Source organism: Cetorhinus maximus, chromosome 8, assembly GCF_964194155.1.
Source record: "Cetorhinus maximus chromosome 8, sCetMax3.hap1.1, whole genome shotgun sequence".
NCBI classification, from domain to species: Eukaryota; Metazoa; Chordata; class Chondrichthyes; order Lamniformes; family Cetorhinidae; genus Cetorhinus; species Cetorhinus maximus.
Window position 1 is genome coordinate 72,057,574 of NC_135886.1, and position 23,923 is coordinate 72,081,496.

Below are 23,923 nucleotides of genomic sequence, written 5' to 3' on the forward strand. Positions count from 1 at the left end.
AGCCATTGATGAGTCTCAACAACAGAAAGGAAAAGCTGCAGATTCCAGGTTTCCATGGAAACTTTGCAGATAATGGCCTTGGGAGCTGTTAGATGCATCAGGAACCTGGATGAGAATCTAATTTTAACCATCGCCTTCCTGGATAAACTAGAAGTGATGAAAGTTGAGCGCCTCTGAAGTTATCATCTTCAGGATCAAAAACCCCATTTATATCTTATACAGCTCATCCCTCCATTGTTTTCCATTCCACTCTTGAATGCACCAACTCTGCCTGGAGTAGGGTTTTTTAGGCCCCAAGCATCTTGCTTGTGCCTCACCCAAATGGTCATTCTTCATGTGTGAGCTTCAACTGTAAGGGTGGATTTTCTATTTAGTCCATATAGTGAATGCAGGAATGTACTGTTATTGCTAGTGCCCAGCACTGATATGACACAGATGATGGGGAATACATTAACTGCCATTTGCAGCATAGTACAATATGTCCACCCCTACTTGAATGCATATATTGTATGCCCAGAAATGAAGGATGGAAGTGGCATGGATGGCGGGGTACTAGGAAAATCACTTTCCACCAACTTTCCCTCCTTCATCCACTGCAATTATATCAGAAGAATAAGAGTTGGCAATTCAGACCCTCTACTATTCTCCATCATTCTATTAGAACAGGGCTGAGTTGCACCTCAACTCCATTTACCTACCTTAGCTCTATACCCCCTGCCTAATAAATATCTATCTCAGTCTTGAAGGCTGCAATTGTTTCAGCATCCATAACTTTTCAGGGAGAGAGTTCCAATTTACCACTAGCCTTTGTGTGAAATTTGCCTTTTAGTGCCTGCAGGCTAGTTAACTGTTACACCACCACTGAGACCAGCATCCATGCACACATCTCAGACCATTGATGAGGAGAAGGGCTTTGATTAGTTTTATGTTTCTGATCTCAAGCCTAGGATACTGTCAGATTTAAAACCTCATTTCTGCCTCAGTGCAGATCAAGAATTGAATTTTGTTTTCTTCCTGGTCTCTATAACTTAGGATCAGATTGTGAAGTGGATGCATCCACATAGTTTATATGAGAAACCTCCTCCTCAGGTATGATTTTAATTGGATTGTCGTCTCTTTTCATATATAGTCATATGATTGCAATTCAAGTTTGTTACTATTGCTATTTCTAGCTCAGTTACTTAGAGAGTAAGAGAGAAATTAAACACTTGACAAATGTTCCTGGAATAAACCCACACACGCTAATCAATGCCACATTCTTTATGCCATAAAGGTGTCACATCACAACAGAATGTGAATAAGTGAACATCTTTGTATTGATATCTAGATATTGTAATTAATTGGCCAGGATTTTACCGCCCCTCCGCGGTATGTCCCCCCTGGTGAATGCGGCGAGCCATTTAAATCTCCAATTAGTGCGGCGGGACCGTAATATCTTGCCGGGCGGGAGGGGCCGTAAAATCCTGGCCATGGTGTTAAAAGAATATTTATTTCTCTTCCTCTTGGTGGTTGCTCCACAGTAAATTCTGCATTTCGACTGGAACTACACAAGTGGTACACTTACCCAGTTATAGCTTGCCTTATCCCTCACTGAGAGCACGGGCAGAATTTTACAGGACCCTTGCTGGAGGATTTACCGGTTGTGGGGAGGCTGTAAAATTCACTTGGTGGCCTTCCTTTCCCCTACCCACCCCCGACTTGTCAGAAGCTTTATGGAAAGGTGAGCGAAGCCGAGGGCAGCCTGCCTGCCCTCGCCCCAGTTGAGACCCTTTACTGCCCAATTATTGGCAATTTGAGACCAGCGGGAGGATGTCAGGAATGGGAGGGAAGCCTGGCTGGTTAGCCTGCTTGGGCCTCAGAAGGGAAACAGGGGATGGTGGTGTGAAGTTGGATGCACCTCCAATCGCTAGTCCCTTTTCTTGACTGGGGGCCAAGCTCTGTCTGCCCACCTCACCCCTCGCACTCCCCCCCTCCCAGCCTGGTGTTCTTTCCCCCCAGCCTTTCCAACAAGATCCCCAATCCCAATCCCCAGTCTCCGGGAGCTCACCTCCTGTCCCACTGTAAGCTCCCAGTACTGACATTTCTCCTGGGCTCTAGCACTTTGACTCATGGGACCAGGTTTAGTCCCAGCTCCCGTTGGCGCTGCTGGGGCTGGAGAGCTTCTGGCCAATCAGATTGGCTGGCAGCTCTCTGAAGGGGCCGTCATCCCAAGTGAATGGTGGAAGTTCTGCCTCGGGGCAATTAACTCTCCTCGCAACTTTCAGAGGCGGCGATGCAGCTGACTTTTTTGGTGGGGAGGCAGGAACCTCTACCATTCAAAAAATCCTGCCCCCTGGGTAGAACTGTCCTGATGCCTGTGACATAAAGCACTGCCTAGTGTGGTGCTAATTTTTAAAGGCCAGACAGTACCAGGTTTCATTGCCAAGCTGAGTTCGTTAATCTACAATTAGCCTCAGTAATCTGGGGATAGAGTTATAAGAAGACACCTGATTTCTATTCCTGGTGCAGAATGTGGTGCAGGTTAAGGCAGTTGTTATCTAAACTCACACAGAAATCTTACTCAAGCAGAATGGAAAGTCATTAGATACAAGATGTGGTCAATAGGCAGATCCAACATGGCAGCACTCACAGGTGGATTGTGTTCATATTGTTTGAGGATGGTTCCAATGCTTTTCAGGAGCCTTCTTCTGTATCACCAAGTATCCAACCTCTGATTCTTGTGTAGATTCAAAGAGTGGGGAATGGAAGACTGGTGCCATGCAAAGGTATCTTGATAGCTGCTAGGAAAATGGGCAAAGAGCACCATGATATGCTAATGCTGATCATATTTCAACTTCACATTAAGGGACTGACAGTGGGTTGCATGCACATCTTATTGTAAGAGGTGATACAGGTTTGTGACAGCCTGCCTGAAAAGCCAGAGTCGCCATATACATTGCGGCTCAGGAAACCTGAGAGCTCTGGGTCTATTTTGAGGGTGGGGTAATCTGAAAGCTCCCTTCCTCCTTTGGGGCTCCTTTTGTGATGAGTTCCCATGCATCTGCTGTCCTTGTCTATCTAGGTGGTAGAAGTCATGGGTTTGGAAGGTGCTATCAAAGCCTTTTGAGTTGCTCCAGTGCATCTTGTAGATGGTACACACTGCAGCGACAGTGCACCAGTGATGGAGGGAGTGAATGCTTGAGGTGGTGGATGGGGTGTTGATCAAGCGGGCTGCTTTGTCTTGGATGGTGTTGATCTCCTTGAGTGTTGTTGGACCTGCAGGTAAGTGGAGAGTATTTCAGCGTACTCCTGACTTGCGTCTTGTAGATCATGTAAAGGATTTGGGGAGAACACAGAATACCCAGCCTCTGACCTGCCCTTGGAGCCACAGTAGTTTGACTCATCCAGTTAAGCTTCTCGTCAATGGTGACTACCTCCACCTGCCAAAGGATGTTGATGATAGGTGATTCAGTAACGGTAATGCTGTTGAAAGTCAAAGAGAGATGATTAAACTCTCTTTTGTTGGAGATGGTCATTGCCTGGTACTTGTATGGTGAGAATGTTATTTGCTACTTATCAGCTCATGCCTGGATGTTGTCCAGGTATTGCTGCTTGCGAGCACAAACTGCTTGATTATCTGAGGAGTCAGGAATGGTACTAAATGTTGTACAATCATCAGCAAACATCCCCATTTCAGACCTTATGATGGGGGATGGTGATTGCTGAAGAAACTGAAAATGGATGGGCCTAGGACATTGCCCATGGAAGCGATGTTCTGAGGCTGAGATGATTGGCCTTCAGCAACCACAGCCATCTTCTTTTGTGCTAATTCCAATCATAGGGAGTTTCCCCAACCCCCAACCCAGCACCCCCCTGCCCAACCCCCACCGCCAAACTCTCCATCGGCTAGAATCATAAGCACAAAGGAAGATGATTGTGGTTGTGGCTGTTGGAGACATGCAAATACTGTGGCTACAAAAGCAGGCCAGAGGCTAGGAATCCTGCAGTAAGTAACTCACCTCCTGACTCCCCAAAGCCTGTCCGCCATCTACAAGGCAAAAGTCAGGAGTGTGATGGAATATTGTCCACTTGCCTGGATGAGTGTAGCTTCAACAATACTCAAGAAGCTCGACACCATCCAGGACATAGCATCCCGCTTTATTGTCACCCCAGCCACAAACATTCACTATCTCCAGCCCCCTTCCCACTGCGGCAGCAGTGTGTACCGTCTATAAGATGCACTGCAGGAACTCACCGAGCCTCCTTAGACAGCACCTTCCTAACCTATGACACTACCATCTAGAAGGACAAGAGCAAAGGCAGCAGGTGCATGGGTACACTACCATCTGGAAGTTCGCCTCCAAGCCACACACCATCCTGACTTGAAAATATATCGCCGTTCCTTCCTTGTCGCTGGGTCAAAAGCTTGGAATTCCCTCCCTAATAGCACTGTGGGTATATCTACACTACACCTGCAGCGGTTCAAGAAGGCAGCTCACCACCACCTTCTCAAGGGCAATTAGTCTTCTTCTTCTTATCATGTCCAGGGACAGTCTATACATGGCCCAGCCAGAACTGGACACATTTTTGCACCTTGTGTTGAATTCGGCAAGATCTGCAACAGTGCAGGGTTCCTCTAGCGATAGGCATTGCAGGAGATGTTGCATAGTCTGTGGCTCAGTTCCACATTCACAAGTTGTCGGGCTGGTTGTATATCCCCATTTGCTTAGTGACACCTTTGAACGACCTACACCAGTCCTAAGTCTGTTAAGGCACTTCCAGGTTGCCCAGTTGCAATTAGCTCCAGGGGGAAGGCTTTCATCCGGTAGAATTTCCATCGCTGGGGGTTGTTCAAGACTGGTGAGCCGGTCTTTCCACAAGGCGATGCGGGCTTCAGATGGGGTTGATTGTAATGGAACAACACTGTTCATGAAGCTCTTCCTTGACTTTAGGCGGCTGGGTGTAGGTGTATGACCATGTAGAGGGTGCCTCTCATCTGATATTTGATGGAGTCGCTCTTTCTTGCTGGCTACTGTTCTTCTTATATCAGGGGGAGAAATACCCGCCAGGATATATAGGCTGTTGGTCTTTGTTGGTTTTAAGCAACCTGTGATAAGTCGGCAGCTTGCATTCAGAACGGCATCCATCTTCTTAGCATGAGTAGATCTTTCCCATGCAGGGCAGGCGTATTCGGCAGTGGAATAGCAAAGAGCAAGTGCACTGGTTCGCAATGTTTTCGAGCTTGCTCCCCATTTTGTGTTAGTGAGCTTATTCAGGATGTTGTTTCATGCGCTTACTTTTGCCTTTGTCTTTTCGATGTGGTTCTTGAAGGTGAGGCATCTGTTGAGGGTGACTCCTAAGTAGATAGGGTGCTCATAATGCGTCAGTGTTGCTCCACACCAGGTTACTTTAAGCTGGCGTTTGGCTTCACGGTTTCAGAGGTGGAATGCACAAACTTGCGTCTTTGGTGGGTTTGCGCGAAGGTGGTTTTCTTCATAGTAGGATGTTAGTTCCTCCAAGGCCTCAGAAAGCGTTTTCTCCACGGTGTTAAAATCAGTGCTTTGGACAGTGACACATAAGTCATCAGCATATATAAAACGGCATGTGACACTGTCTATAGGTTGGTCATTCGTGTAGATGTTGTACAGCAGCAGTGCAAGCATGCTTCCCTGAGGAAAACCATTCTTCTGAGTACGCCACCTGCTGCGCTTCCCACCTAGTTCAACATAGAACCGGCGATTCTTAGGCATGCTTTATAACAGCTCTGTTAAGTATCTTTTGTCATCTCTAGGATCTTGCAGAGGAGACGTCTATGGTTCACTGTATCGGATGCTGCTGACAGGTCTACAAAAACAGCACCTGTTACCATCCCTTGCTCAAAACCATCTTCGATGTGTTGTGTGAGGTTGAGCAGTTGGCTTGTTGTTGATTTGCCGGGGCGGAAACCTGCTTGCTCTGGAATGATCTTCTCAACCACAGTTGGTGCTATCCTATTGAGTATCAGGCGTTCAAACAGCTTATTGGTGTGGCAAAGCGGTGAAATTGGCCGAAAACTCTTAGGATCTGAGGGATCTTTTCCGGGCTTTAATAGTGCTATTACATGTGCCTTCTACCAAATATTAGGTAGCTTGTGTGTTGCCAGGCAGTGGTTGAACAATTGTAGCAACCATTTCTTTGCTTGCTGTCCAAAATGCTTTATCTGCTCCATTGCTATGTTGTCAAGACCATTTGCTTTCCCGTGTTTTAGACTAGATATACCAGTTTCCAACTCTTCCATGGTGAATGGTCCAGTGAAGCCAGGGTCATCGCTGTACTTCTTCCTATCTAGTTGTGCTCTTGGTTGTTTCTTGTTGATTTTTCCATTTAGGAGCAACTGCTATGCAACTTGGTTAGCAGACACATTTGGATGTTGGGCAGCTTTCTTGGGATCGCCTCCAAGTTTGCGTATGAGAGACCATGCCTTCTTGCTGTTTTTTGTAAGATCTGTTGTCTCTATCAAGGTGTCCCAGGTGTTTTGACGCTCTTGAGAGATACTTAACATCACCCTCTCAGCGGTAGATATTGTTTCCTCTGAGAAGGAGTCAGATTCAATTAGTGATGGGTAATAAATGTTGGCATCACCAGCAATGCCCACACCCCAGAAATGAATTTTAAAAAAGGCCAATCATCTCAGCCCCATGACATCACTACAGGAGTTCCTCAGAGCTGTGTCCTAGGCCAACCATCTTCAGCAGCTTGACCAATGACCTTTCCTCCATCATAAGGTCAGGAGTAGGGATGTTCGCTGATGGTTGCACAGTGTTCACCATTTTCAGCTCCTCAGATACTGAAGCAGTCATGTCAATATGTAGCAAGGCCTGGAAAACATTTAGGCTTGGGATGAAAAGCAGCAAGTAACATTCACACCACACAAGTAAGGCAATGACCATCTCCAACAAGAGAGAATCTAACCATTTCCCCTCGATGATCAATGGTATTACCATCACTGAATCCATCATCATTAACAATTTGGGAGGTTACCGTTGACCAGAAACGTAACTAGACATGTGACATAAATACTGTGGCTACAATAGCAGGTCACCTGTGGGAATTCTGTGACAGGTAACTCATCTCCTGACCCCCCAAAGCCTGTCCACCATCTACAAGGCACAAGTCAGGAGTGTGATGGAATATTCTCCACTCGCCTAGATGAGTACAGCTCCAACAACATTCAGGAAGCTCGACACAATCAAGACTAAAGCAGCCTGCTTGATGGGCACTCCATCCACCAACTAAAATATTCATTCCCTCCACCACCAACGAACAGTGGCAGCAGAGTTCCTCAGAGTAGTGTCCTAGGCCAACCATCTTCAGCAGCTTGACCAATGACCTTTCCTTCATCATAAGGTCAGGAGTAGGGATGTTCGCTGATGGTTGCACTGCAGCAACTTACCAAACCTCCTTCTTGCGCACTGTACCACCCCTGAATAATTGGCAGCTTTAAGAATCAGTGGATTGACTTCAAATGGTATTGGTATGCCAATATCCAAAGACCCCAACTGAAAAAAATATGAGCGTTCTACCTGTTATTGCCAGGAGCACTAGCCACACAAATCAAGGTCTACTTAAACATTGCATTAGGCTGGCTTTGGATGTTAGATCTCCTTTATCACTATTTTCATCCTGCTGCTACCCACTTCGTGCTGAAGAGAGGCAGAAATAGGATATGTATCATGTTAATAGCCTTCATTTCATGTACATATATACACTTCCAGCAGTGGTCACTGGATGGTGATCTGGAGTGTCAACTTCAGCTCCCTAACACTGGGTTCCAAAGCCAATTGCAATGTCTTTTTTATCAGTTGGGACAATTTAACTGAGCACAGCTCTGGGGGCAGTTCTGGGTCCTTCCTGGTTCATATTCACAATTAGTCATTGCTGTAACCAGCTGATCCATCAAGGTAAGCATTTCTGGCTATCTGTAAATGGCATTTGGGAGTGTCAGTGTTATATGTTTAAAACACATATCAATTCTTTAAACTTGCAAAAATGTAGAAGCCTTTGACAATAAAGCAGAGGAAATTAAACACGGCTGTCACAATATTTTTCTTCTCTTCACTGAGGAACACTATCAGGAAGGAGTTCGAACGGTGCCTCCCTCCCTCCCTCCCCTTTGTTCCTGTGGTAAGTAGGGCCCATTTCCCATAGGAGCTGTCTGTAATGATGCACCCTGTTCAGGCTGTGCTGGGGCCAGCATTTTGCTGCTGGCAATCATCCAAACAATCCAGGCAACAGGGAAGTGGAAAGGGATGAGCTGCACCATGGTAATAGGGGATGATGGGCAACACCTATGAAAAAGAGCAACCGGGGCAGAGAAAGAAAAAAAACAAAGGTATTGTTTTGTTGTATCATGCCGAGATTCCCCATAGGCTAGCGGTGAGAGAAATAAATTGCTGCACTGTTTGTATAATGCAGGTAACAGACATCTTTGTCAGGGTGCTTTTAACGGAAAAGCAGAGGGCTAGTGTGGACTGTGATTCTCATGTGGATTAAAAGATCGGAGAGGATTACAGTGTTAATTTATTCTGATTGATAGCGAAAATAACAGCAGGCAGCCATGTGTGATTTCTGACTGCAGCTTGTTGCTTGGTATCTGCTGACATTCTCCGATAAGGATTGAATCGGTGTCAGAGCCGACCCCATGCTCATTCTGCTTAGTGATACTCGTCTCGATGTAATTATTGAAGAGAATATGATTTCTTTGGAAAAAAGCATTCAGTCTGATAACCAATAAATAAATGATTGATTCAAATCTTTATGTAGCCATGCCGTTTAGTATGAAAATAGACAAAATTATATCCAAGATACTGAGTATTAAACCACCCTCTGCATTACATCATGTTTGGCCTTGGTCCTGCACCAGGGACACCAGGTCCCCTACAGTATATGTATGTGTGTGTTTGTGTTTGGGTGTTTATATATATGTGTTTGTATGTGGGTCTTTGTGCTTGTCTGTGCGTGTATTTGTGTATGTGTGTGCGTGTGTATGTTTGAGTGTTTGTGCCTGTGTTTATAAGTGTGTTTGTTTATTTGTGTTTGCATGGGCAAAATTTTTCATCCCGCGATCGGGTGCGCGCCCGACCCAATCGGGAGTAAAATAGCACACGATGACGTCGGGCGAGTGTCCCAGCGTCATCGTGCACTGACGCGATATTTCGCTTGGCGGGTACGTGCATGTGCCAGGCAGCGCCTGCCATTAATTAACAGGCCGCTTAAGGCCCTTAACAGTCTAATTGGCTGTTATTTTTCCTTGCCCGGGCGATTTTCTACTTGGCGCACAGACATAACAGGCAGGCGGGCAGCCGACATTTTCATAAACCTCATCCAAGAGCGGGATAAAAAAGGTCAGCAGCATTGCCAGTGTGAGTAGTGAGGAGTTTTGGAGATAGTTTGCTGCTGGTTACTTATTGGTACTTGGCAGCTTCATCTCTGTTTGGGGCTTCATTCTTAGTATTTCTAGGCTTCATTTCAGGACTCATTGCTGTCTGCCAGGACCCCAGAGGATTCAGACCATGTGGAGACTTCCAGGTATCAGACAGCATTCCCTTACCCTGGTAATGAGGATTGTAGTCTCCGCTGGAGGCCCCTCCTCTGAGGAGGAAGAGAGGGGCCGATGCAGGAGGAGACCAAGTGTCCCAATGCAGCTTCCAGGGGAGCGACCTGTGGGAGGAGAGGCGCAGGCACGAGGGGCACAGGGCCAGCGGGAAGTACAAGGCGGAAGAGGCTGCAGAAGACTTCACTATCCTGCTGCCAGGGTTTACAGGCGGCGATGCAGCTACCTCAATATGTCTGAGGTGTAATGACGAAGGAGACACAGCCTCTCAAGGGAGACCGTGGCCTCCATTTGCCAGATGATTGGGCCCGAGATCAGCTCCGACTGTGTGGGTGGACACCCCATGCTAGTGGCTCTGAAGGTCACGATGTCCCTCAACTTCTACGACTCTGGCTCTTTCCAGGTGTCAGTGGGGGATCTGTGTGCAGTCTCCCAATCAGCTGTCCATAATTGAGTCAAGCAGGTGACAGAAGCTATGTTCAAGCAGGTACTGACCTTTATTCCTTACCATATGGATGAGGTTGAGTGAGCCAGAGGCTTTGCAGCGATTGCTGGGTTACCCCGTGTCCAGGATGCCATCGACTGCACACATGTGGCCATCAGGGGGCCAGTGGGTCAGCCGGGTGCCTTCGTCAACAGGAAGGGATTCCATTCCATGAACGTGCAGATAGTGTATGACCACTGGATGCAGATCCTGCAAGTCTGTGCAAGGTATCCCGGCAGCTCCCATGACATTTACATTCTCAGACGCTTCCAGGTGCCGGGGCGCTTCAGTGCTCCAGCCCAACTGGATGGATGGCTGCTGGGTGACAAGGACTATCCATTGAAGAGTTGGTTCAAGACGCCGCTCCATCACCCAAGAACAGAGGCAGAGAAGCATTACAATACGAGCCATGCCTCCACAAGCCTGTGGTAGAGAGGACCATAGGTCTTCTCAAGATGTGCTTCCAATGCTTGGACCGTTCAGGGGGAGCACTGCAATATCCCCCAGAGCAGGTGTCACTGATCATGGTTGCATGTTGCACTCTCAATAATCTGGTACTGGCAAGGCGGGACCTACTGGAGGAAGATGATGTTGACGCAGCTGCACAGGCCACAGAGGATGAATCCAGTAGTGAGTCAGAAGAGGAGCACAGTGAGGAGAACGCTGAGGGCATGGAGCCGGACCTCGGTCACCTCCAGGGAGGCAGGGACATCAGGGACGCTTTGATCCAATGCTCCTTCAGCTAGGCTACCAAAGATCAGCTTCGGCCTCATGCCAGGGCTGCCGCCTCCATCCCGGATGTCAGAAAGGACCCTTTCATTTGAAAACAGAACACTCAGTGCCTTTGCAATAAAGTTCAGAGCCACTTACGTCCAGCATTACATACTGGTGTATCGTGCACCAATAAAATAAAAAGGTGAAGTATACTCAGGCCATGACGACAAAAACAAAATTTATCTCCTTGTGGCAGTTCAAAAGTATTTACACAAATGTTTCTGGTTTGCAATCCCAGACCAGTATAGGTAAAGTAAACAGAAATGAACATAAAATCACCTATGACCTGTCCATCTTGTGCTTATGGTGCCTTTAACTTACATTTGCAAGTGCTACATCTAGATGCTCCCTCCTCGCTGGCACCGGCTTTGGAGACAGCCTGCTGACTCTGCTGTCTTGTTGGTCTTGATGACCTTGGTGGTCATCCTCTGGCCAGTGGAGCCCGTGCTGGCCCCACCTGGGAGGGAGTGGCCAGTGCCACAGCTGGTATCGCCCCAGTCGCTGCAGCCTCATCAGATGCGATGGTCACTGGCAGAGGGACTGCTACCGTCATCCAGAGCACCCTGAGAGGCGCCCACAGAGACAACAGGCAGTTTGTGCACCAACATGAGCTTGCTCTGGACCTCCCTGCACACCATTGATGGATGGGCACCTAGCTGGGATATTGGGTGCCTCATCCATCTCCCACACTGACACAGATCACCTGAGGTCAGTGCTTGTGTGGGAGCTTGCAAGTCCGAACGCAACCCCAGGGACCCCTCATTCTGCCTCTCTATGAGATTCGCCAGTCTCTCAATGGAGGAATCAGTGAGCTTGCCCATGACGGTCAACACAGTGCTCCACATGGACTCCTCCATCACGGAAACCATGGCAGGTAGACCCTCATGGATCTCTGCCAGATCCTCCCGCACATCTCGCTGGGCATCCAGCATCTGCTGCCAAATGGACGACGCCAGAGGCTCATCATCAGCCTTCAATTGAGCATTGTCCTGGTCCCCAGCAGCCCTCTGACTGCCGTCGCCCTGGGCACTCTCTGCCTCTGCCTGCACCTCAGGCGACTGTGAAGTACCCTCACCAATGTGTACCGAGATACTAGCCTCCGATATAATGCCCACTGAAGTGCTGGTATCTGTGCTGGTGCCTGCTTCCGAGAGCGGGTGTGACGCAGGTGAAAATGATGCCTCGGTGGTCCTCAGGCGTCAGGGGTGGCCCTTTGGGGCCTGCAGATCGGACGCCTGCTGGCGAACCTAAAAGGGAGAAGAAGAACATATCATTAGTTAAAAGCATCACACTGTTGCTGCGCATGCCCTGGTGGGACAATGGAGATCAGCATCACGGAGCCACTATCTTTCAATGATCAATGGGGACTCCAGGTTCAAGGCTCACATCAGTGAAGAGGCTACACTAGAATGGTTCCACAACCTGAAAGTCTCACCTTTGTGCACTGCGCTCTTGTCTTGCTGCATATGGACATGGACTGCTTCAGTATCTCAGGATTCGTGAATATTGTGCACTGATCAGTGAATATTCCCATTTCTGACCTTATACGAACACAAGAACACAAGAAATAGGAGCAGTAATAGACCACATGGTCCTGGTGCCTCCTCCACCATTCAGTACAATCAAGGCTGATCTTGGGCTTCAACTCCATTTTCCCGCCTGCTCCACATATCCCTTAATTCCATGAGAGACGAAAAATCTGTCCATCCCAGCCTTTAATGTATTCAACGATGGAACTTCCACAGCCCTCTGGAGTAGAGAATTCCAAAGATTCACAACCCTTTAATTTCTCCCATCTCAGTCCTAAATGATCAGCACCTTATCCTGAGACTGTGCCCCCTGCGTTTTAGATTCCCCGACCAGCAGAAGCAATCTCACAGTGTGCACCCTTTCAAGCCCCTTCAGAATTTTGTACGTTTCAAGAGATCACCTCTCATTCTTCTAAACTCCAGAGAATATAAGCCCAATTTACTCAGCCTCTCATCATAGGACAGTCCATCATCCCAAGTACCAATTTAGTGAACCTTCGCTGTATTGCCTCCAAAGCAAATATACCCTTTCTTAAACGTGGAGACCATATGATAGAGGGAAGGTGGTTGATGAAGCAGCTGAAGATGGTTGGCCCCAGGCCCTGATGAACTCCTGTAGCAATGCTCTGGGGCTGAGATGATTGACCTCCAAAAACCACAACATTTGTGCTAGGTATGACTCCAACTAGTGGAGAGTTTTTCCCCTGATTCCCATTCACTTCAGTTTTGCTAGGGCTCCTTGATCTCACAGTTGATCAAGTGCTGCCTTGATGCCAAGGGCAGTCACTCTCACCTCCTCTCTTGAGTTCAGCTCTTTTGTCTATGTTTGGACCAAGGACTAATAAGGTCAGGAGACAAATGGCCCTGGTGGAACCCAAACTGAGCATCAGTGAGCAGGTTATTACTGTGTAAGTGCTGCTTGCTAGCCTTGTCAATGACCTCTTCTATCAATTGATGATTGAGTGTATACTGATTGAGCTTTAATTGGGCGGATTGTATCGTTCCTGCATTTTGTGGACAGGACATACCTGGGCAATTTTACACATTGTTGGGTAGACATTAGTGCTGTAGCTATGTAGCTATACTGGAACAGCTTGGCTGGTGGCATGACTAACTCTGGAGCACAAGTCTTCAATAGTACTGCCGGGATGTTGTCAGGGCCCAAAGCCTTTTCTGTGTCCAGTGCCTTCAGCTGTTTCTTGGTATCAAGTTGAGTGAATAGAATTAGTTGAAGACTGGCATCTGTGATGCTGGGGCCCTCAGGAGGAGGTCGAGATGGATCATCCACTAGGCACTTCCGGCTGGAGATGGGTGCAAATGCTTCAGCCTTGTCTTTTGCACTGATGTGATGGCTCCCCCATCATTCAGGATGGGGATATTCATGGAGCCTCCACCTCCAGTGAGTTGTTTAACTGTCCACCACTATTCACAACTGGATGTGGCAGGACTGCAGAGCTTAGAGCTTTAATCTGATCTGTTGGATGTGGGACCATTTAGCTTTGTCTGTAGCCTGTATGTAGTTCTGTGTTGTAGCTTCACCAGGTTGGCACCTAATTTTTAGGTATGCCTGGTACTGCTCCTGGCATGCCCTCCTGCAGTCTTCATTGAACCAGAGCTGATCGTTGGCTTGATGGTAATGGTAGAGTATGCCAAGCTATGGGGTTACAGATTGGGGTTGAATACAATTCTGCTGCCGCTGATGGCCCACAATGCTTCATGGATGCCCAGTATTGTTTACTAGATCTGTTCTGAATCTATCCCATTTAGTATGGTGGCAGTGCCACACAACATATTGGAGAGTATCCTCAGTGTGAAGAGACTTGGTCTTCACAAGGATTGTGCGGTGGTCACTCCCACCAGTACCATCATGGACAGATGCAAGTGCTACATGTAGATCGATGAGAGCCAGGCCAGGTAGATTTTTTCCCTCTTGTCAGTTCCCTCACTACCTACTATAGGCCAAGTGTGGCAATATATCCTTCAGGAGACAGCCAGTTTGGTCAGTAGTGGTGCTACCGAGCCACCCTTTGTGATTAACATCGAAGTCCCCTAACCAGGGTACATCCTGTACCCTTGCTACCCTGAGTACTTCTTCCAAGTGGTGTGAAACATGTTGGGGTGAGGGAAAGGGGATGGGACAGGGGGGAAATGATGCAAAGTACCATCTCTTCTGTTGGGCTCAGGAGATGCAGGTCTCCTTGGCCCCATTGGTTCTGCTCTGCTCATGCAATTATGGACCAACTTGTCCTGGCAAGTGAGGGAGAAATCTCTGTTGCACTGTGTTGGGTGATGTGTCTGCCTCAGCTGAATTACTGCAGGTAATTGGAGATAACGAGAGGTGGGTGTGAGGCTGATATCATTGGAATGTGTGTGAGGGTGAGATGGAGTATCTGGATATTGGATGTAAGTTCTGAGTGCCAGAGACTGATGCTGGGTGAGTCATAGGGGTGCAGTAAATTGAGCATAGTAAGTTGGTGGAGTGGTGAGTAGGAGATGCCAGTGGAAGATGCATTCACTGACCTTGACCACCCATGTGAGGTCACTCAAAAGCTTTTGGCACTGCTGCCAGTTTGTGGGGGCTAGACTCCTTTTGTTGACTTTCCTGCATGGCCACCTGCTCCCAATCGCTTCCATGGATGATCCTTGAGGGCCTCCTGGAATGCCCCCAAGAAATCATTACCTCTCATCCTGTTGACCTTACCACTAAGGCCTTTAGCATCACATCTGTGAACCTAGAAACCCTCTCTTTTCCTTGGTGCTCCAATTGTGCTCCTACTTGCAGCCAGTGCCTGGACAGGTAGCTTCCTTCCACTGAGTGCAGCTCCATTATAGGAAGGGCAGAGTACCTTTAAGACATGCAGGCTGGCTGCACCACATCCTGTAAGTACATGCTGCTTAGTCCCCTTCTGAGCACTTAGGCAGCCAACAAGCTGGGCCCTGCTCAGACCAATACTACAATAGACAAATAAATTGAGGCAGCACAAAGTTTGTAACCCCCCATTAGTAGCCAAACCATAACCCCCATGCCTGAAAATGGATCATAACAAATTTCTAGCCCTTTATCTTAAATATCGAAATTGATAGAAAATTGGGGGAAAGTTAGAGCTTAAAAACCTATGAGGAAAATCAGTTTTTATTTTGACCATCACTAAACCTTAAGAAAACAAACAAAAGGCTAACAAGTCACAAATAAATTAAATGACAGAATTCAATTATTTACACAGTTTATATAAACCACTTTTATGGGCCTTAGTGATAGTTTCAAAAGTAGGAACAAAGGATTGTAGAAAATAAGAGCAGGATAGGCCATTCAGTCCCTTGAGCCTGCTCTGCCATTCAATTAGATCATGGCTGATCTTCTACCCCAATACCATGTAAAATTCTATCGTATTATCATCTCTTCTCTAAAGGCTCCTTTACAATAAGATTATTAGTTAACCCTTTCTCACTGCACAATACTGAATTTCAAATAGCCTGTTCCCTTGTTGGTTCCTCAACAAACTGTTCTAGAAAACCATCTTGTAAACATTCTAGGAATTCGTCCTCCACAACATTAGTGCTAATGTGGTTTACCCACTGGGTAGTTCCCATGATTACTGTATTACCCTTGTTACATGCACCTCTAATTTCCTGACTTATACAATGCCCTAAAATGCCACTATTGTTTGGTGGCCTACAAATAATTCCCACTGATGTTTTTAGCCGATTTTACATGAAGTATGAAAGTGATGCAGTTCAATCTAAAACTAAGGTCTTAAATCTGAACAAAAGAAACTATGAAGATATGAGATGAAAGTTGGCTATGGTAGATTGGGAAAATACATTGAAAGGTATGACGGTAGACAGGTAATGGCTAGCGTTTACATGGTTTACAACAAATATAGGGCAGAATTTTATGCTCCCCTGCCAGCGGGTTTGTAGGTGGGGGTTGGCTGTAAAGTTCCTTGGATGACCTTCCCACTGGTCTCTCGCTCACCCCGACTTCTCTGCAATCTTACGCTGTGACAGGTGCTAGACCAGCCCGCCCACTGTTGCCCAAGTTGAGGCCCTTCAGTGGCCAATTATTGACCACTTAAGGGCTGTTTCCCACCCAATCTCAATTGTCACGCTGTTGGGAGGGGTTCTGGGGCTGGGGGGGGAAACCCGAAAAGTAATCTCATTCAGGCCTCGGGCAGGAAGCAGCCTACTTTTAACATTAGGTGCCCCCGCCAAAATAACTCGCCCCTGCAGGTCCTCCTGGCCCATCTCCACCACCCCCCTCCCACTGGCCTCTCCGCCAACACCCCCACCCCCCACTGCCCTACCCCCCGGGCCTCTCCTCCCTGCCCTGAGACCCTAAAAACTTATCTGGTCCTGGAATCCCGGGATTTAGGCTCAGGGAACTGCTTGCATCCTGGCCCTGTCCACAGATGCTTCTGGTGCTTGGGCCCCAGCTATTCATAATCTATATCAATGATGTGGATGTGGGGACCAAATGTAATATTTCCAAATTTGCTGATGACACAAAATTAGGTGGGAATATGAGTTGTGCGGAGGTTGCAAAGAGGCTTCAAAGGGATTTAGACAGGCTAAGTGAGTGGGCAAGTACATGGCAGATGGAATATATTGTGGAAAAATGTCAAGTTATCCACTTTAGTAGGAAAAACAGAAATGCAGAGTATTTTTTAAATGGTGAGAGATTGGGAAGTGTTGATGTGCAAAGGGACCTGGGCGTCCTTGTTCATGAGTCACTGAAAGCTAACATGCAGATGCAGCAAGCAATTAGGAAGGCAAGTGGTATGTTGGCCTTTATTGCAAGAGGATTTGGGTACACAATTAAAGATGTCTGGCTGCAATTGTATAAAGCCTTGGTGAGACCGCACCTGGAGTATTGCATACAGTTTTGGTCTCCTTACCTAAGGAAGAATATACCTGACATAGAGGGAGCAACGAAGGTTCACCAGACTGATTCCTGGGATGGTGGGGTTGTTCTATGCAAAGAGATCAAGGAGACTGAACCTATATTCTCCAGAGTTTAGAAGAATGAGAGGTGATCTCATTGAAACGGGGCTCGACATGTAGGAAGGATGTTTACCCTGGCTGGGGCATGTAGAACAAGAGGACACAATCCCAGAATAAGAGGTAGGCCTTTTAGGACTGAGCTGAGAAGGAATATCTTCACTCAGATGGTGGTAAATCTTTGGAATTCTCTACCTCAAAGAGCTGTGGAGGCTCAGTCATTGAGTATATTCAAGACAGAGATTGATAGGTTTCTGGATAGTAAAGACATCATGGGATATTGGGATAGTGCGGGGAAAATGGTGTTGAGATAGAAGATCAGCCATGATCTAGTTGATTGGCAGAGCAGGCTCCTGAACGGCCTACTCCTGCTCTTATTTTCTATAATCCTATGTTCCTACTTTTGAAGCTGTCACTAAGGCCCATGAAAGTAGTTTATATCAACCGCATAAATAATTGAAAGCTGCCATTTGGGTTTACTGCACTTTGCTGTTTTTTAACTCCACCCTGATTCTACATCTTGATCTTCTGAGCTAAGATCTTCTGTCACTAATGAACTGATCTTCTCTTTTATTAACAGCGCTACCCCACCTCCTTTTCCTTTTTGCCAATCTTTCCTAAATGTTGAATGCCCTTGAGTAATGTAGGTTTCCATGATTACAAAAAACTGTCAATAGCAGTAAACAACATTCCATGGTATTAATGAATGGTCTGTGTATCACAAAATGATGGTAGCTTCAGTTTATGTCTAAAGTATCACATCATCATGCCAGTGCAGACACGATGGGCCAAATGGCCTTCTTCTACAACTAACAATTGTGTGATTCTGTGATACATGATAGTATGAAGCTCAAATATTTTCAAAGTCTGATTAAGATATAAAATAGTTGATGGTGAAATTCAGTTTTGTAATGTGTGCGATAAACAGTATGTTGTGATCACTATAGGCAGTATATCCATTGTGTTGATAACAGCAATGGTCACTATAAGAGCTCTTCAAAGTATGTCCTTACATCATAGATGTAATGTGCACACTTCCTGATTTTTGGCTAAAAAATCCATGGAAATAATTTCCTTCAAGTTTGGAAGGAAAGCAACTTTTTTTTATCAATTCATTACCACCCAAGAATCGGGAAATTTATCAGTGAAAGTTGGTAAAACCTGATTACAATTGTGCCTGCACGTAAAACATTAAGCAGAAGTTTATATTGTACAACGTGTATCATCAGTAGAAGCAACGTATTTAGTGCCAGCTGTCTGTTCCAGGTTTGCTTTAAGCTTCTGGAGCTGATAATTCTTTGCTTGAGAATAGAGGGGGGAGGGCGCCTTTTCAGCTTGTCTAATAGGAAAGGCATGGCTTCACAAGGTCTGCAGATCTCACACAGCTTGGCCCCAGCCTGGGTCATTGTAAAAACATGTTATATCTCCCAGCAAAACCTCAAGAAGGAAGGCACATTATAAGCGGGAAGGAAGGGGTACTGAGTTATGACAATGGGTTGATGTGAGTTTAGCAAAACAGAGAGTTCCTGCTCACTTCCTCTGTTCCCGAGTCTACAGATTTGAAGGGAAGTTGCCGTTTAGTCTTGTTTTATTTTTGTGAGTGAGCTAATGGGATCTTTTAGATTGCTGTTGCACAATGTTGTGTTAACCACGTTTCTTACATGCTGGTGGCTCGGGTGCTATGCTGTGGAGCATTTAGACAGAGAAGATGGAGTATATATCGAACACCTTTATCATTTCTCGCAATATGGGAGGTAGGATCACTGACCTATGTGTGAGAGTCTAAATGAGTGCTGTATTCTGAATTTTGTTTTTAACATAAAAATACTAAATTTATCTTGTGATTAAATCTATCATTCGTTATTATGACAGGCTCTGAGATGGCATAATGTTTAATGACTGTATTTAAATTCAGTGCATGAAGAGTCTTAATGCCTTCATGCTGTATTCTGTGCATTTTCTGTATACCTATTGCCTAATTCTCCTTTCAATTTGTAAGATCAGCTCTTGAGACATACTACAGGATGCAATAGTAATTAAGACTGGATTATGAAACTGAAGTAGCCCTTTCCTACTAGTGCCAATCTTTTCCAATCAAATAGTGTAGTTATAAGAAATCAGGCAGAATCTATGAATTGCACTCTATCTGCTCAGTATCAAAGAGTACATACATCCTTTAGTAATCTCTCTCTCTCAGGGGGAAGAGGAATCCTATGTTTTTCAGTTTCCTCTTGGAATTTCATTCTGCAGTCTGATTCTATTCATAGTAAATTAGATAAATTTTGACTTTGTGCAATAATGTAAAATGGATGATAGAAAATCTGCAGCAAAGTAACACCTCTCCCCATTTCTATTTTTATGGACTTCAACTGGAGATGTAAAACAGGCTGATTGTTCACTATCACGATAACACTATAACACAAAGTCAAAATTACTCCCAATGTGGCCACATAGTGACTTATAATCCACAATAATACAATTTGTAATTACCTTGAATACTATTATGCTAATTTAAAAGTTTTCCAAATTAAATCCAGGAATAAGGAATGTATGGCCATGAGTAGATAACATACAATGTAAGATAACCATGATGTAGTGGTGGGGAGGGTGTAAACCTGTGATTGCAGAACCCAAAATGTGATTCAATTAAGGGAAACTTTCAGCTCCTTGCCAGTTTAATTATTTCATATTTTGCTGATCAGTTTAATAAAAAAGAAACAATTTGAAATGATCAGTTTCTCTAAGGCTGCACTTTTTCTGGGTTTGTAAGTTAAACTGATCCTTGGAGAGCAACACAGCAGAATGTTTATGGAAGGACATTAAAGTTGCTACCGCATTGGTCCTGTGGATAACTGCACTGCCCAATGAGAATGAGCATTTCAGATGCAGAGCCTTCCTGGTTTGTTCCCTTCCTGGCACTGAGCTAACTGAAGTAGCTTTGGTGTTTCTGGGCTAAGAAGGGAAAGGGAACTCTCTCCTCATTAGTTTCCAGTAACCCACACTGTAAAATCTGCAATGTTAAAATCAGGTGAGAATATGATAACTATGATAAAGGCAAAATATTGCGGATGCTGGAAATCTGAAATAAAAACAAGAAGTGCTGGAAAAACTGAGCAGATCCGACAGTGTCTGTGGAGAGAAAGACAGAGCTAACATTTCGAGACGGTATGATTCTTCTTCAGATGAAGGAGAGTCATACGGACTTGAAACGTTAACTCTGTCTTTCTCTCCATAGATGCTGTCAGACCTGCTGAGTTTTCCTAGCACTTTTTGTCATGAGAATATGATCACGTTTGGTGGTGATGCAGTTGAACAGTCTATGAACACTCATGACCTAGGCTTCTATAAAAGAATAGTCACTGAGGCACTGAAGGATGACTGCATTGTGGAACATTACCCCAGCATGTGTTAGCACCTCCATATGAGGGATGAAGCAGACAAAGAGTTAGTTTGGTATTTGCTTCTCTTCATTCATTTTCTTCCATATCCTCCTTCTCTTGTGAGAGCGTTGCCGCCACCTTGGTTATTTTTTCATGAGCAGTAGGTCCAGTTCACTGTGGGCATCATCACCAAGCTCAGTCGGCCCTCAGCTGATACGCACACACATGCTGTGCCTGCAGCAGTCACTAAATAGTGAGCAGCATCATTTCCCATTCCCTACTCAGGGGTGTTGAGGCCAGTTGTGGCACATTATCTGCTGCCTGAGGTCAACTAATTCATCACAGACTAAGGATAGGGTCTTACTGCCTGTATAGTTGATCTGTCACACCAGTGACATCAGTGGAGGCCTTCATTGACTGTAAGGTATTTCAGGAAGTCCTTGGTGTAAAGATGTGATAGAAATTCAAGGGCGGAATTGTCTCAGGTTTGTACAAAGTGCGGTAACAGGTGGGGAAAAGGACATTTTAACCGCCGGCTGGAATGATGGGTTTTCGAGCTGTATTGCCCCATTCCTGGCATGTCCCACCTTATTAATAATGAATTCCCAGGAAACATGCCGGATTGCTGGTGGGATGGACTCTGATTTTCCCGCCCCATCATCACCTCAGGCCTTCAGTAACCCGGGCGCCATATTTAAAGGGCGCCCCTGCACAGAGCTAGCTCTCTCTAAGGGATCGGAAGCTGCTGCAAAGTCATGGCTGTCAAAGGGAGGAAACCTGTTGCCCCCAAATTTAGCAACACCTCCCTCGGGTGCCTACTGGATACACGAAGCCCGTCATGAAGTCCTCTACTCCCACTCTGGGTGAAGACCAGCAAGCAAGGTCACCAGCCCAGCATGGGAGGTGATGGCAGCAGTGGTTAGTGCCAGTGCCCTGCAAAAGAGGACAGCCACCCAGTGCCAAAAGAGGATGAATGATGTTCCACCAGGGTAAGTCACTCTTCTCATCACTCTCCACTCACACACTCACAAACCCATTACACATCCACAGGGATCTCACTTGCTGCCAATTCAAGGGACATCATCATTCACTCTCTCACACACACCTTCATCTGGCCTGCACATCGTGTCCTCATCCCATCCATTTCACCACTCACCACACACATAAGCCAGGCATCTTTATCATCTGGCATCCTGCCTACACTCTGTCTATCTCTATTCATGCAGGACAAGGTGGCACACAACAAAAGGGAGAGGTCGTAGACTGATGGAGGAATGCCTGGCTTCAAGGTCCTCACAGACTTTGAAAATAGAATTATTCAGCTGGACCGTTCCTGTGCTGATGGTGAGGTCAGCGGTGCTCAACCAAGTGAGGATCCAGCAATGCAACATCCATCAGACAACAATGCTGTGAGTGAGTTCCCCTGTTCCGCAGTCCCCTGCCATGCACTGATTATCCCTCCTTGCTTTCGCAGGCACATCTGGGAAGTAGCCGAGAGAGTCCACGAGCCAGGTCCCCAACTCAAGCCCCGAAGGCACGGCAAAAGAAGAATCTGATGACACCCTCATTGAAGGCCTATCACAGTGCTCACCCACACCCTCCATCAGCGCAGAGACACACACCTTGGTGGAACCTAGTTGTAGAGTAGCTTCAGGGTCACAGCCTGGTGAGCACATCACACTGTCTGATCCACAGCAGGCGGCAGGGTCTTCTCAGGTTTCCGGCACTTGGAGCACTGCTGGAGACCAGAAATCTGCTGAGTCCGAGTCAGATGAGGAATCTCTGGATTCGGTCAGACCTCAGTTGCTGGAGCTACAAAGGCAACTTCAGGAACATCAGGAAGGGATGACAGCTGCGCTCTTCAGATTGCAAGGCACAATGGAGGAGTCCGTCTGCCTTCAATGCACCGAGGTCAACACTGGTAGGATGGCAGCTGCCATGGAGACTTTAGTCCAGGACATCAGTCCTGTACTGCTGCACGGGCTGAACTCCATCGCTGATGCCATAGTTGGCCTCCAACATTGTCAATGCGAGAGAGATACAGGGCAGCTCGATCGCATTCCAGCTTCTCCTTCTCCTCAAGGAGTCAGCCAGGGACCCTCGGGCACCCATAGGGAGGAGGATCAGCAAGTGCACATTCTGGGGCCATCCGTCCAGGAGTGTCCAGGCCAACTGAATCCCTTCCTCCTGTGAGCCCAGCAGCTCCAGCTCCACAGGCTGAGGAGGGTGCCACTGCCACACAGCTGGACTCTGAAAGCAGGCCAAGGCACTCCAGGTCTTGGCCCTCAGAGGACGCCTGTCAAGGTCATCACAGACAAGGCATAGCAATTAGCAGGCTGCCTCTACATCCACTGACCAGGGAGCACCAAGACATAGTGGCAGGGCTAGGAATGTTAAGAAGATATAGCTGCACAGCCTGGGCATGGGTGTTAATCATTTGTACTTAATGTTTACTATTGTAAATAAACTCCCAAGAATGTCTCCCTGCCTATGGTTCCTCATTCTGATAAGCAGTGTTCGTGTCACTCAGATGTCAAACCTTGGTTCCTGCACAAGATAAAGGCAGGCATCTCAGTCCAGGGCCTCTTCCATGTTCAGTGTGTAACCTTCAGACCAAAGTGATGGTCCGGCTTCACGCTCACTGGACACATCACTGATGTCTGCACCTCGATGGTGCTTCTTATCGCTGCCAGAATGTCATGGGCAGGCGTCAGAGTTCCGACATTCTCTGTGTGTGCTCTCAGCAGCTTTGAGGTGTGGCTGACCCCCCTATCTCTTCAGCACCTGTGACTGGTGGCACTGTGCTCCTGAAGGGGTCAGGTGCTGACAAAGGATCAGGTGCATTTAAAGCTTCATGGCTGCGTTTCCATGCTATGACCCTGACTACAGAGTACAAGCGAGCTGCCCGAGTCAGACATTCACAGAGACAATGTGAACATCTACAGAGTGTCCTCACTCTATGTCGTCATCATCCTCCTGGAATCTAGCGACTATTAGGGCCTCCACTGCGTCTCCATGACATGAGCCTGAGCACTGAGGGTATGTGTGCTGCCATCAGCCACACAGGAGTCAAACATTCACAGATACAAGATGAGGATGTCAGGACTGTCCTCACTGCATCTTGTCATCATCCTGCATGAATCTTGCAGCTACGAGAGCCTCCCGAGCGCACCTGCCTCATCTGGCC

General features: G+C 46.6%; 1 protein-coding gene across 3 annotated transcripts in view; it reads left to right on the plus strand.

Moving 5' to 3' along the window:
- nhsl2 (NHS-like 2) overlaps positions 1-23,923 on the plus strand; it is a 350,353-nt gene that overhangs the window by 231,323 nt on the left and 95,107 nt on the right. The window contains exon 1 of one of the 3 annotated variants that reach the window (XM_078547028.1): positions 18,910-19,110. The exons of the other annotated variants lie outside the window; for them this stretch is intronic. Coding sequence (XP_078403154.1) covers positions 19,065-19,110 — 46 coding nt within the window. The 5' untranslated portion in view covers positions 18,910-19,064. Of the gene's footprint in view, positions 1-18,909; positions 19,111-23,923 lie in introns of those variants that run through there. 3 annotated transcript variants of the gene reach the window in all.